Here is a 14,470-nt window from a genome sequence, read left to right on the forward strand (position 1 = left end):
CCAAAGGGCTGTCCCTTCCACAATGGGAGGTATGCTTGGTCCCCTGGGTACATTTTCCCCCACTGGCACCGCTGACATCCTCCGATGTCCATAATTAGGGGCTTGGCTCTCCTCCCACATCAATCAATTTCTGTTTGGGTACCTCAGTTTTGTGTGCATCATCAGTATGTGGAAGAACTTTGAATCCTCCATCTCCTTTGTACTCTTTCCTTTGTGCTATGGCGGTATCTGTGAGGAACTATTGGCTCAGAACATGAGTGTGCTACTGCAGCACTAATTTTAAGAAATACATGCCGCCTTTCACTAACCACATCAGCAGTGCCTCAATTCTTAATGTTGATCTATAGGTTTGTATTTCTGAAGGCTTTTTGTCTTTGAAGCTAAAGGTTACTGCACTGCTTTGTCTCTCTCCCCTCCAAAGTGTTCTGGGTCTATTTCTCCAACATCTTCCTTGTCTTTTTTTCTGCTCTTCCTCTGCCCCTCTCCTAACTGCCTCACATTTTTCAGAGACTTCATCTCTCTCTCAGTCAGGGTGGGGATTTTATCTTAGTGCTCAACCTTCTCTCTGTACCGTGTGATCACTCGCAGCACAGAAATACGTGGCTACATCCTTGGATGTCACATTCTTGATTGTCATCACAGTGTAAGTATACTTTCTGCTTATCTCAAATTTGGCCTCACTATAACCATCCTCATAAAATTTCTCCCTCAATGAAGTAGTACTGACTATTAACTTCAGACCATTTCTTGGAGGCTGCTGGTACCAGAACATAAAGGCAAGGTCACTGTTTTTCTGGTTGCAGGAGATGTTCACAGTGTCTCCAACTCTCTGAAAGATTTCTTCTGGCCGCTGTGCAATGATGATGTATCCGATCACAACACCTGTATTAGTGAGAGAGAAAAAGACAAACTGAGGAGTAGGAGTACAGATGGTAACTAGAAGGGTCCTTTACCTAACAACAGCCCGGCATGGCCTGGATGAGAGCTGTGCTGCAGGTGGATCTGTGGTCTCTTACCAGGTAAAAGAGCAACCAAAACAGTCAGCATGGCCCTTCAGCTGTCCCAGGACAAAGTGTTCCTGCTCACTGTGAGCCTAGAGTTAAGAGAGAGAGACTGATACCCCTCCCCTTCCTCTGATTTTTCTGTCAACCTTGGGCAGAGAAGAGAGAAAGGACTGTCCAACTTTCATACTTTCTTTAGTAAATTATTAAAAGCAAAACTAAGTATTCATGTGACTCTTGAGTTTTACTTTAGTCTTTTCACAAGAAATCAGTGTTTTACACACAGATTTAATTCCAATGATCTTTAGTAATCCTTCGCACTTTATTGATATCCCCCCTCTCATACTTGCCTGAAACTCTAGAGAGATTTATATCTTCCCTTTACCTCTATTTAATTGTAGAAGAGGCATGTTCTGCCTGTGATCCTGGCAGTACTGTACTTTTTCGGGGCCTAAGGTCGAGTTCCTAGCATCACACGAGGATTCAGAGCAGTGTGAATCTCAAAAATTTGGTAGTGAATGTTCCCTGTCTCACTTTTTTAATCCTGCTTTTTTAAGGTGTTAACAGAAATTGCCCAAGAAGCTATAGTTCTTCCCAGATGGGAAAGAAAATACATTTTATGTCATGTATGAAAGTTTTGTATGATCTCCAGTATCACGGACACTTAGCATCTGTGAAGTAGGGGTTCGACCATTGCTCCTGTGCAGTCCTTGCCAGTTCTTGCCACTGTGGGTTTTCTCAGGATAAATTACCTGTTCTCCAGTGAGACTGAGCCCTGTGCTGGATATATTACAGTTTCAGTGATTTTTCAAGGAATTGTAGACCATATAGATTTGTTTTTAATTACCTGCCATATCTTTTACATTTTTCTTTTAATGTTTATGCTGTTTTCAGAGTCAGTACATCAGTTAGCAGATGAAGATTTTTACTTAGAATAACTTTTTTTGTCTCAGGAAACAACAGATGATTGCAGACTCTCCAAAAAAAGAAAGTATTTGGAGGATACAACTCAGGACCTCTAGTGTGTGTCTCTGGAATTGCCTAACATGTTGCTGCTTTCTGAAGAGCAGCAAGATTTACAGCCCTTTTTTTTTTTCATTTCCAAACATTTAATTCTTTCAATCTATTTTCTTTTAAGATTAAAGAAGAAACAAGGGAAAACAAAATGTACCAAGATAAAGGCAAGTATGTTCAGACTTCCCAAGTAAGACGCAGAACTACTGTATTTGAGGAAGAACAAATGCAGGGAAAGGGGTCACGCAGGTAAGCAGGATGCTGGTGAATATGCTTGTCTGGCTATGCTTTGTACCTGCTTAGCTCAGCATGTCCATGTCTTATTAAGTCCCATTTCTAAGTATTTACTTGAGGGTGGGACTGTCTATTACCACAGTGGAGAGACCAGAGTGAGAGAACTTAAGCACCAGAAGCTGGATTAGGGCCACCGACCAGTAAGAGGTACCATTTGTTCATCATGCTGGCAGCAGGGGTGAGGGACAGTGTGTGAGTGCATGATCACTAGTGAACACAAAGCCAGACAATCTGTAAAGTGAGTGAGGTGACCTGAGTTCCAGGTGTATGTCTCTAATGGCAAGAGCAGTGGCAGGTGGAGCAGGGGAGTCCCAGGCATCTCCTGGAGAGGGGGCTGTATGGGAGGTTTGTGTGTGCATGTGCATACCAGCAACTGCAGGACTTGGGGGCTCACGGGTCCGGGTGCTGGCACATGTGGTGACTGGGATCCAGGGGCATCTACTGGACTCAATGTCCAAATATGGAAACCTACAGAAAATTTGCACATTGTACATACATATACATCTATTTCTTGCTACTGAATCCTTACCTAGAATCCTTATTTCCCACTATACACCCCAGCCAGAGGGGGATGAAAGATAAGGTGATTAGTGCTGATTCTGTTTGTGGGTGGGGTGAGTGCATCTCTGTTGATCTGTGTATTTGGTTTTGTGTACATGTATATGCTTTGTATATATGTGTGTCTACTCAGGATATATTCTCAGCCTTGCTACTGGCTGGGCCAGGGGACATGGAGCCATGGCAGCCTCCTCTCAGGCCACCATATTCAGCCCAGCCTACCAGTGAACCTCATCTCCTCCTTAATGGAAAAAGAGATCATAGAAGAGATGTGACAACGAGGAAAGGGCAGAGGTACCCTGACTGCATGGAAGAGAACCAAAGGAACAAGGAAAAGATTTCTACTGAAGGGTGTTTAATATAAACTGGAAACAGTAAGTACTGGCTTAGCAGGGATCTGTGCTGGATTTGGAAACTAGTGTCATGGAACGGACCATCAAGCAAAGGCTGGCTCTCCTGTTCCAAATGATAAGAGAAAAATGCCTGTTGCAATACAAAGAAGGCACTGGCAACCCATTTTCAGAGATACATATTGGCTTAGTGCTTATGGCCAGGACTAGGACTATATCTGGGTCAATGGTGACTATGAGCATCAGATGTCTCTTTAGTCATAGTGGATTTAAGGCATCTCAGGCCAATTTCTTTCAGTAGCCTCTACCAGTACAGAAAGTTTCTCCAGGGCCAACTCTTTGCAGACAATTCTGAGAGAAATCCTTCCTCTTCAGGCTTGTCATCACAGATCCCTTGCCCAGCCAGACCCATGCTGCTCCTTTCCCACCTCTCATCCCCAACCAATCCATTCTAATTCCATTTCTAATGGAAGCAGCTGTGTCTGCTTGCTTGGTGCAAGTTCCTCTTCCTCATCCATTCTATTTCACTGTGTCAGCTTTGCTGGTTACCACTTCTAAACTTCTTCCCAAGTTTTTCAGACCTTCTGACTTTTCACCTCATCACCTTTACACTTTTCCTGGTTCTTCTTTGCCTTCCTTTTTGTTTCCCAAACTTTCCATCCTGCATTCTTACAGCAAAGAGGCAGCTTCTAGGTTTGGAGATGGTAAAATTGCCCAATAGTGGCCCAGTTCACACAAGCTTGGGGTACGCAGACCATTCAGGGAAGGTTCTTCATGCTGCTCTCTTACAGATCATGTGCTGGGTAAAATGGATTTAAGAAATACTTTCAAATCTCATCTCCCCCATCTGCTATGTCCTTTCAGGACCCTTCCTTTCTGATCCAGCCATTTGCTGAAAATTCCTGGGACACAGTCTGTTTCCTGCCTCAGAGGTGGATGCTTTATGTCCACATTTGGCTCCAGGTGGAGAACCCTGTTCTTATGATTTTCCTACCTTCTTCCCAGCACCATGCTCTCTTCTTACTTTGATGTTCCCTCAGTGCCTTTGGCCACAGTCATCTAGTACCCTTTCCTAGTTGTGAGCTTAGACACTCTGAAAGAAGTCATAACTTTCCTTCTTCACAGCCCCAAAAATTAGTAAAAACCAGAATTACTGCAGGGTAGCGAAGAAATTAGTGATGACATGAAGGCGATGCAGAAATAGACACTGTTGGACACTGTTACAGCAGAATGTAAGAAACCAAATTTAAGGTATCTGTAGGTATTTGTTGAAAGTAGTAGAACAGTGGTCTCCAAACACGTTTCATTGTGCACCCCATCAGTAAAATATTTTTAAACAAGCACCTCCAGTACATGTATATTTCGTAGTTGATAATTATATACATATAACACTACAGTTCTAATGCACCCTTCCCATGCTTCAGTGCATCATCTTGCTCACGCCCAGGGGTGCATGCTACCCACTTGGAAGACTCCTGCATAGGAACATTGTAAGCCAGCAGCCTTTCTCTGAATATCAATTACAGATGCAAAGACTAGAAGATGCACAGAGCTTCACCACTCTCCTGTCCCCCAGCTTCTGAGAAGCTGGTGTTCCTAGGTCTCAGGTGTGCTTTTCCAGAAGCACCTCACAGGCACAGGACATTTGGGAAGAGAGAGAACCAATGGTGCCTCCATCACCAAGCTCTGCGAGATGTAAAAGGACTAACCTCAGAAGCTCCTCTGATTTCTGTTCACAGGAAGCTTTATCTCTGTCAGACCATGGTCTCACCAGGTTTCTCTTTCCCGGGATCTTTCATCAGCCTGGGCAAATGGATTTCCTTTATCTGAGTCCAGCGTTGACACAGCTGATTGAAATACTTGAAGTAGGAAGACAGAGTTCTAGAAATGTAAACTGCTGTTGCTTGTCCATTGATAATACCTAGTACTGAGCTGCCCTCAATTCACCAATCCTCCTCCTTCCTCTGCCCCTGAAGACACCAGCTTTCTGTGGCAGCATCACTGCATGAACCGAGAGATTCGTTTGCAGCAGCAGATGTACAGCCTTGAGTGTATTCTTTCAAAGACCCTATAAAAAACTTACAATAGGACCATGGAATGTTCAGCAGTGTATCTGATTACAGCCTGTCTTAATGCCAGTGGCATGTTTTGGAAAAAGAAATTATAAATCCACAGGGAGATTAGATTATACATTCTTGTAGACTAGAAATTCTTCTTGTTCTGCTTAGCTATGATGGCATTGGATAGCTTTGGTAATCTTTCCACAAATAGGGCTAATATGGACCTTTTGCTTTACCACGGAAAGCTTCTAATCCTTGCTTCTTTCCCAAAATAAAACATGCTTCTAAGAAAGCTAGGCAGTGACACCAGTTTAAAGGTCAACAAAATCCATGCAGCCCCTTGGAGAAGTTGCTGGCCTTGGACATGTGCTTTAGCCTAAAGGAAAACTTCATCTGGACAGTGCCACTTTGGGTGTCAGTCCTCCAGGGCTCTCAAAACATGGATCATGGAATGGAGTAGTAGTAGTCTCTCCTGCTATTCAAGCATCTCAAAAAATCCAGTTTCTGTTTAATGTCTCTTGAGAGTATCCCACGTATTTTAGGAGCTAACATGATGAAGTTGGCAGCTGCCTGGAAAATGAAAAGGATTTTTCACCAAATGCATTAAGCTTTAGCAAACTTTGCATCATGACAGAAATCCTCCACCTTCCCAAGAAGGATTTCAGAAGAGCTCACTACTTGTGTTCCCAGTATTCTTTTTCATATACACTACATTTGTAAACATCAGCATTATCCTGAAATTCTTCTGTGGCAAAAATGAGTCTCTGTAGAACATTCCAAAGATGAATAAAAAGCAGGCCTTGGTGCTTTGGCAGGTATTTTCTTAGCGATTAGGAGCGAGAAATTAGGAAAGGTGAGCATTCCCATATTTGAAGTATTTAATTGGGGAATTGATGGACGACACAAAATAGTTTTCATCATACTCCCTTTGGAAATTACTTGTGAGGAATTTTATTTAGGAAATCACTGTTTTCTATATGGCAAAACACACAGACACTATTCAAGGAAAGGGACAAACTTAACAGAGTTAACCAGTGGTTTGTTGGCTTTCCCCCATCTCCCCAAATAAATGCATTGTATCTTTCTGTCCACTACCTACAAAATTCAGCTTCTGGTCTAAACATGCATTTCTAAGAAAGACATCATCAGCACAGAGGAATCTCAAAGGGGTTTGAGACTTCTTCTCAACAGGTGCTGAGTTTAAGAATGAGGCAGACAAACAACTAGGCATCTGCCAAAGCCAAACTGTATTTTTAAATTGAAGGCTGCCCTCTGGAATAACTTAAAATAGCTCTCTGTCTTAAGAGAGATTTATGATTAACAGATATATTATTTGTACTTTCTACTAGGGCCTGTTAATGCCCACGTTTGGATCTTCAAATTTTCCACTGTGTACTTTTTGTCTGGAGAAAACCTTGGACTAGAGATAAGGCCATATCCAAAAATGTATTTCTAGCGGCTCCTGCTTCCAGTCAACCTGTCTGGGCTTGAGGTTGAATCAAGACCATGAAGTGCCTGCTGTTTCTCGCCTTTGTTGGGGCGGCTGGTGAGTATATTTTTTACTTCTATTTCTGTAATGTAAAAGGAAGCTGATTTCTGAGCAAAATGGCAAGGTAGCCTGTTGTGGGAAAGCCACACCTCGTTTCAACTTGTAGAAGTTTCAAGGCAGAGTCCTGCAACTTCTGTCTTCTGTTCGCAATTGCTTGTGTCAAAACATGGGGAATGAACACCTTCATAGGGGTTCCTGACCCAGCAACACAGGAATGTGTCCATAGCTCAAGAAAAAGACTCCCTCTCTCTTAAGAAACACACAGATAACAGTTCTGGCCCAGGAAGCCCTAAAGCAGCTGTAAAATTTTAGACTCTAGGTGGGTGCTTGCTCCAAGGAAATGGCGCCGCGGACTTGTTTTGTACTTTTGTGTTCAGTCCACTCTTGACCATTTCTGCAGACAGGATCCCGGGGAAGACACACCTTTCCTCCGATCCATCAAGCAAATTTCTATGTTCTTCTGTTCACTCAGGGAGTAGCTGGACATGCTTTTGTTGTGGACTTGGGAGACACCAGACTAAGTCTGATCACCTTATCAGAGGGTGCCACAAGTGAATGTCCATTGCACTTGCTCACCACTGCTACCCTTAGCGCAACCTCCAAGTGGGGTGCACAAGGTACCTTAGGCCAGGTGTTGACATGTGGCACTTCTTATCTCCCAGTTGCCTTCCCCACCATCGCTGAGGATGATGATGACAAGATCGTGGGAGGCTACACCTGTGCAGAGAACTCTGTTCCCTATCAGGTGTCCCTGAATTCCGGATATCACTTCTGTGGAGGTTCCCTCATCAGCAGCCAGTGGGTCCTGTCAGCTGCTCACTGCTACAAATAGTGAGTGGAAAAATTTACGTTCTTCTCCAACTGACTTCTGTCTTCCAGCTCACTTCTAGCAGGAATTCAGAGTTATGAGATACAAATAGGGAAGTGGCTCTGTTCTGACCTGAGACAGCCAAGGGATGGGTGGCTCATTCAGGAAGGTGGGCTGAGGCACCCAAAAGGGTTTTTTCCTTCTGCAAATGTTTCTGTCAACGCAGAGCACTTTCTGAAATGACAATGGAATAATCGAGAAACAAGTTATGGGCTATGATTTCTGGTCCATTCCATGAATCCAGCTAGAGCAGGGTCACTGCAGAACAGGAAGAGGAATGAGGTCCGGCTGATGGCGGTTTGCCTTTTTCCAGAATGTTTCTATAAATCACTGCAATATATTCCACTGCCATCTATACATAACCCTACAGAAATCCACCACCCCTACTGGGAGTGGGTAAAGATCTCAGTGTGGATTCCCTCGGCTTATGCAGGACAAGAAACAGAACCCACCCAATAGAGCTACTGGGGCAGCGATGTTGAAGCAAGGGCATCAAGTGACAGAGAGGTTTCTCTTAAGCTGTACAAGGGTAGCAGAAAAGTACATGCCGTGCCTTCTCTTTTTTGCAGTCGCATCCAAGTGCAGCTTGGGAAAACTAACCTGGCCCTGACAGAATCAACACAGCAGTTTGTTAACTCGGCTAAAGTCATCCGCCACTCTGGCTACAGCGCCTATACCCTGAACAATGACATCATGCTCATCAAGCTTGCCACCCCAGCCCAGCTCAGCAAGGCTATCCAAACGGTTCCTCTGCCCACCAGCTGTGTGGCCGCCGGCACCACTTGCCTGATCTCCGGCTGGGGCAACACACTCAGCAGTGGCAGTGAGTACTCTGTGGGAATGTGCAGCCCCCTGGGGGCCTGCGACACTCTCAAAGACCTCACCATTAATTCCAAACAGGGCAGGTGAAGCACAGAGAAGTGCTGTGCAACAGGGCTTTTGGAGTGATGGGTCAGGGAAGGACAGTAACTGTTTGAATGCAGTGATGCAAGCCTTTGCAAGGTCCTTCCTCTCATTCTGTGCTATGAACACGGGATCACTGAAGCCACCCATGCACTGTTTACCAGCATGTTCACAGAGCCATTAATTTTGTGGCCCGGTGCTCTCAGCTGTGCTGTGCCAAGCACTAGCAACGTAACGATTGTCAACAGAGTTGTCAGTTCTCTGAGAACAAGGGCAATTCCTCCTAGACACCTTCTCTCTCTTCCACTGGTGGATAGTGACTGATATCTAATCCACTGATGACATCTAAACCTGCACCAGAGGAGAGGATTGTCGTCCTGAGACTTAGCCTGCTTCCAGCATATGTGCCACAAGAGTGGCTCCACACTTGCCAGCTGATGATTTTCTAGGTACCAGAGAAATTATGGTGGCTGCAGTGTAGAATGGTGGGCCCATGGGTAGAGTCTGTTCCATCTAAACAGAAAGAATCCATGCTGTGGTTACTGTTCAGATGAAGAGGGACAACTGCTGGAATAGGATGTCCAGTGACTACTTACCTGTTAAAAAAGAACTTCTCTGGGCCATGAAAGGAACTCAGCAATGTCATCAACCATCTCTCCTTGTTTTCTTGTAGGTAACTATCCAGATGAGCTGCAGTGCCTGCAGGCTCCGGTGCTGTCTGCCACTGACTGCCAGAACGCCTACCCTGGTCAGATTACAAGCAACATGATGTGTGTAGGATTCCTGGAGGGAGGAAAAGATTCCTGCCAGGTAAATCCTCTGCCTCTCCTGTCCCATTTGCTTCTCTCCTGCCTTTTCCCAGACAAAGAGGCCTTCATGTCACACAATCAGCTCTACTCCCTGCCCTGGCACATCTGAATTTTTGAATGACAGCAGAGGTTTAGGGCACACATATCCTAAGCATCTGACAAGGACGACATCCAGCAAAACCAGGCAGCTTCTTCATCCTTAGCTGTGGTGCCCTTGGAGCTCAAGTCAGGCATGCTAGCATCAGGGGGAGAGTGCTCATCAGAAATGTAGAACTACCTTCTACCTTTGCAGAATTTCTGTCTAGAGTAAGCCTGACAGAGGTTCCTTAAATGTCAGGGATTTCACGGATCTCTGGCTCATTGCTCAGGCTGATGCCATTGGCTGACTATCCATATCCTTTGTGTGCACAGGGAGATTCCGGCGGTCCCGTGGTCTGCAACGGAGAGCTCCAGGGCATTGTTTCCTGGGGCATTGGATGTGCCCAGAAAGGCTACCCCGGAGTTTACACCAAGGTTTGCAATTACGTCTCCTGGATCCAATCCACTATAGCCGCCAACTGAGACCCTCTCACTCAATGTGACCTGATTTTTCTCATCATCCTTTCCTCTCTTTTGGGTCTGGACAAACAAACACCATGAAAAATTAATAAAGACTTTCAGGCACCCCTACTTTGTGCACTGTTTCTGTGGGAACTTCCCTCGGCTGCAATAAGGAGGACAGAGGCAGTGAACGTCACTCTGGGCAAAGTAGTTAATAGTTGTAGTGCCTCTCAAGTGGTAGCATCTTGGAACACTTTGCAGACACATCTTTAAGCTTAGTCAGTTACTTGTAGGCATTTCTGGAGCAGAACATCTTTTCTGTCCTTTTGAAAAAGAAAAGGAAGAGCCCATAGTCCCACAGCTCTTGAAGTCATGCTGAAATTCATCCTCCAACTCTGCCTTTTTCCCTCCTTCCACTGAAAACCCAACGAGCTGCAGCATGGCATCCTTTCTTTGAGCCTGCTTATACCAGGGCAGGGAGGAATGGGAGAGGGAAGAGGGTGGTGTTTTGTGAGGAGGTCAGCAGGAGGCAGGGCATTGAAGCAGAGACTTTGGATCTCCCATGTGGAAGAGCTGGTCCTTGCCAGGAGACTGATTGGGTTGTCTCATTCTGTGCTTGCAGAGCCCCAGAACGAGGCCTTGCCATCCCACATCACAAGAAGGAAAGAAGTTCAGGAGAGAGGAAGATGGGAAGTGAGGAGGGAAGGCAGGAAAGCAGCAAGAGGGAGGGAGTTAAGGTCAGGAGGGAAGGCAGAAGACATGCCAGAAAAGGAGGAAGGCAAGGAAAAAGGCAGGGGAGAAAGAAGGAAAAAAGGCAGAAATCTAGGAAAGAAGGAAAGCTAAAAGCAAGACAGGAAAGGAAGACTGCAGGAGGACAGGAAGAAAGGCTCAGGGAGTGATGCTAGCCATGAGTTTCTGCTGCAGCCTGGGGCTCTTTCCCTACAGTCCCATGCTCTGTCCCCACACACTGTGAAGACTTGGCCTACATCACATACATCAGAGTGTTCAGGTCACAGGGTTGTGGTGTGACTTGGGGACCCTGGTTCACAGCAACGTGCGCATTCCCTGGAGACCAGTGGGACCAGGGGACCAGTTGGCCTTGTCCTTCCAGTTGGGGGGAAGGAAAAGGCTGTGTGAACTCTTCCACATTGTGCTTCCCCAGAAATTTGTGTAGCAGACTGAAAAGAAGAAGAAATGGATGAGGATGAAGGGAATAGGAGGGGAACAGGTGTGAGAAGACAGAGAAGAAAGGTTGGCAGGACAGACAGAAACACATTCAGGGAAAAGCATGAGAAGCAGTCTGTGAATGACAGAGAAATAAGGTGAGGCAGGGAATACAAGAAGAAAGGAGAGTCAAAAAGTGATTCAGAGATGGGAAGGAAGAGGAAAGAAGTTAGAGACCTCATGGAAGACAGAGAGACAATACCACTCCTTTCCTAAAGAGCTGGATGGCAAGTGAAGAAAATGGGTTACTGTCAAATACAGGGCTCCCTGTGCACTAATGCCAGATCCCTGTTTGCACGCAAAGGTTTGTGCTATGTTGCTGCAGCTTTTGAGTCACTGTGAATCTTGTTCAGCACAGAAATATGTGCCTGAGTCATTGAGTAGGGCATGATCTATCTTCATAGATAAACGTTTGTTCTTAGTCCCATTACTCTGGATGTGATTTAAGAATTCCTTCTCAATATCTGCCTTGCCACCTTCCACTGAGTACACAACCAACTGCAGAGAGGCATCCTTCCCTGTGGGCAACTTGTACCAGTACAGGTAACTGACTCCACTCAACGTTCCGGAGCAGTTCAGAATCACAGGGTCTCCCACTTGGATGACTGTATCTGGTGATTGCTGAACAGCCCCACCTGGAAAGAGAAGGGAAGAAATGTGGGAAGTGAAATGCCTTGAAGAGGACACAAAAATACATCCCTGAAGTATGTCATAGGATGCAGTGGCATCTGGGTGTAAGAAAGCTGCGGGACAGTGTCCTGTTTCTCTGAAAAAGACACATAGGGGAAAACAAACAAACTAACAATCAAACAAACCAGCTTCAAAACCAAATGTAAATCTGTTTAGAAAAAAAATGGCTTCAGGACTCTCAGTTGAAGCATTAAAATGGGACAGAAAAAAACAAATTTGTGGGCCGACAAAGTTTTCCAATTTAAGAGGTAGAGGAAAAGTTCACCTTGTTCATTGCCCATCTTCCCCCTGGACACCTTGGTGAAAGGACACTGCCAGCAACTGGGCACACCGCTGAAGCAGCAGCAGTGGCTCCAGTGCAGATGTTCAAGAGGAAGGGAAGCTCACTTACCCAGAGGAGCCAGGATGGCCACAAGGAACCAGTGGAAATCCATTGAAAAAGGCCACCTCCTTCCAGCAACCTGTCCCTGGTGGCAGCACAGACACAGAGCTGTGTACAGAGGAAAGGTTGAGAGGAAGAGATACATGTGTTTGTGGGTGGGCAGGGGAGTGGGAGGGAGTCAGAAGTGTGAGAAGGCAGTTGTCTGCCTGGGAACAGTGGGAATGACACCTGCACGCAGTCCTGAGGTGCATGTACTCTGCTCCACTGACTTCCTGCTCTGTGTGTGTGTGTGTGTGTGTGTGTGTGTGTGTGCATGAGTAGGTGGAGTTAAGTGTTATCACAGGAGCATGATGGGGCTGTGTGGCAGCCTGAGTGTGGTCATGGCACAGGGATGCACAAAGAGGCACCAAATGAAGGGAAGAGAAAGGGCAAATTGTATGCATGTGCTAAGCAGGAGACAGGATCAACAGGGGGAGACTGTGATATGGTGCTGTGTTTTAGATTCAGGATGAGAATATTGTTGATAACAGAGTTTTAGTTGTTGCTGAGCAGTGCTTACCCTAAATCAAGGACTTTGCATTTTCTCCTGCTCTGCCAGCCAGGAGATGCACAAGAAGCTGGAAGGGAGCTTTTCCAGGACAGCGGACCCAAACTGGCCAAAAGGATATTTCACACTGCAAACCATCATGCTCAGTATATAAACTGTAGAGAGTTGGCCAGAAGACACCGATTGCTGCTCAGGGCCAGGCTGGGTATTGGTCAGTGTGTAGTGAATGACTGTATTGTGTGTCACTTGGGTTTGTTGAGTATTATTCCTCTCTCCATTTTCCCTTTCATTACTGTTGTTACTATTATTATTGTTGTTGTTTTTATTGTTGTTGTTGTGATGATGATGATGTTTATATCTCAACCCATGAGTTTCACCTATATCCTGCTCTTCTCCACATCCCACTAGGACCAAGGCCTGAAGGGCTGCTTTAAGACACTTTGTTTGTGGGATGACCTCTGAGTCATCCTACAATATTGCCTGAAACTATTGGTCTGTCTCAATGCCAATGGCATGTTTTGGACAAAGGAATTATAAATCCACAGAGGGCTCAAATAACACACTCTTGTAGACTAGAAATTCTTCCTGTTCTGCTTAGTTATGATGGCACTGGATTGCTTTGGTAATTTTTGCCATGCTTAGTCCTATTATGGACCTTTCCCATTTTCACAGGAATGTTCTATTCCTTACTTCTTTCACAGGATAAAACATGCTTCTAAGAAAGCTGGGCAGTGATACCAACAAAATCCATGCAGCCCCTTGGAGAAGTTGATGGCCTTGGACATGTGCTTTAGCCTAAAGGAAAACTTCCATCTGGACAGTGCCACTTTGGGTGTCAGTCCTCCAGGGCTCTCAAAACATGGATCATGGAATGGATGGGAAGGAAGAAGGCAGCAGAGGTGTAGGACAGAGGAAGAAAAGGAGGAGGTGACTGAGTCGGTGAAAGAAGGCAACGGAAGAAGGTGCTGGCATTAGAGAAGGAGGAGGTAATGGAGAATGTGAAGAAGTGACAGAAGACAACACTGGAAGAAGGAGGTGGAAGAAAAGGAGGAGACCATGATGGAGGTGACAGAGGAAAGTGGCAGAAGAAGAGAAGGAGTGGTAGAAGAAGGGAATAAGGAAGGTGCAAAAGAAGGTGGTGGAAGAAGGTGGTGAAAGAAGAAAAGGAGGCTATGGAGAAAGTGACAGAAGAAGGAGGAGGCAATGGAAGAAGGTGGCAGAAGGGTGGTGGAAGAAGGCTGTGGAAGAAAAGAATGAATAAGTGACAGAGTGGTGGAAGAAGGCAGGTGAAAAAGAGAAAGAGGAGGCAACGGAGGAAGTGATAGAGGAGGTGGTGGTAGAAAGTGGCAGAAAACGAGAAAGGGGGGGTGATGGAATAAGGCAGCAGCAGAATGAATTGGAAGAAGAGAAAGTGAGGGGATGGAGAAGGCAATGACAGAGGTGATAAAAGAGATGGTGGAAGAAAGTGGTGTAAGAAGAGAAGGAGGAGAAGATGGAAGAAGGTGGTGAAAAGAAAAGGCAGAGGTGACAGAGGTGATGGAAGAAGGTGGTAGAAGAAGGTGGTCAAAAATGTGGCAGCAGAAATGAAGGAGGTGATGGAGGAGGTGGTGAAAGAAGGCATTGGAGGAGGAAAAGGAGGAAAATGCATAGAAAGCAACAGAAGAATGTGGCAGATGAATGT

The 14,470-nt window shown here is 45.5% G+C and overlaps 2 protein-coding genes across 2 annotated transcripts in view; one reads left to right on the forward strand and one right to left on the reverse strand.

The window, feature by feature from the left end:
• LOC135409351 (M1-specific T cell receptor beta chain-like) overlaps window positions 1-12,623 on the reverse strand; it is a 28,100-nt gene extending 15,477 nt beyond the window's left edge. The window contains exons 1-2 of the mRNA XM_064644742.1: window positions 12,252-12,623; window positions 11,511-11,805 (exon numbers count right to left, since the gene is read on the reverse strand). Coding sequence (XP_064500812.1) covers window positions 11,511-11,805; window positions 12,252-12,387 — 431 coding nt within the window. The 5' untranslated portion in view covers window positions 12,388-12,623. The remainder of the gene's footprint in view (window positions 1-11,510; window positions 11,806-12,251) is intronic.
• Window positions 6,638-10,075, forward strand: LOC135409350 (trypsin I-P1-like). The gene is made up of 5 exons (XM_064644741.1): window positions 6,638-6,823; window positions 7,489-7,657; window positions 8,264-8,517; window positions 9,271-9,407; window positions 9,818-10,075. Exons 1-5 carry the CDS (start codon window positions 6,784-6,786, stop codon window positions 9,965-9,967), a joined length of 750 nt encoding a protein of 249 aa, XP_064500811.1. The 5' UTR covers window positions 6,638-6,783; the 3' UTR covers window positions 9,968-10,075.
• Window positions 12,624-14,470: the final 1,847 nt, after the last annotated feature.

Source organism: Pseudopipra pipra, chromosome 2 (genome assembly GCF_036250125.1).
Source record: "Pseudopipra pipra isolate bDixPip1 chromosome 2, bDixPip1.hap1, whole genome shotgun sequence".
Lineage (NCBI taxonomy): Eukaryota > Metazoa > Chordata > Aves > Passeriformes > Pipridae > Pseudopipra > Pseudopipra pipra.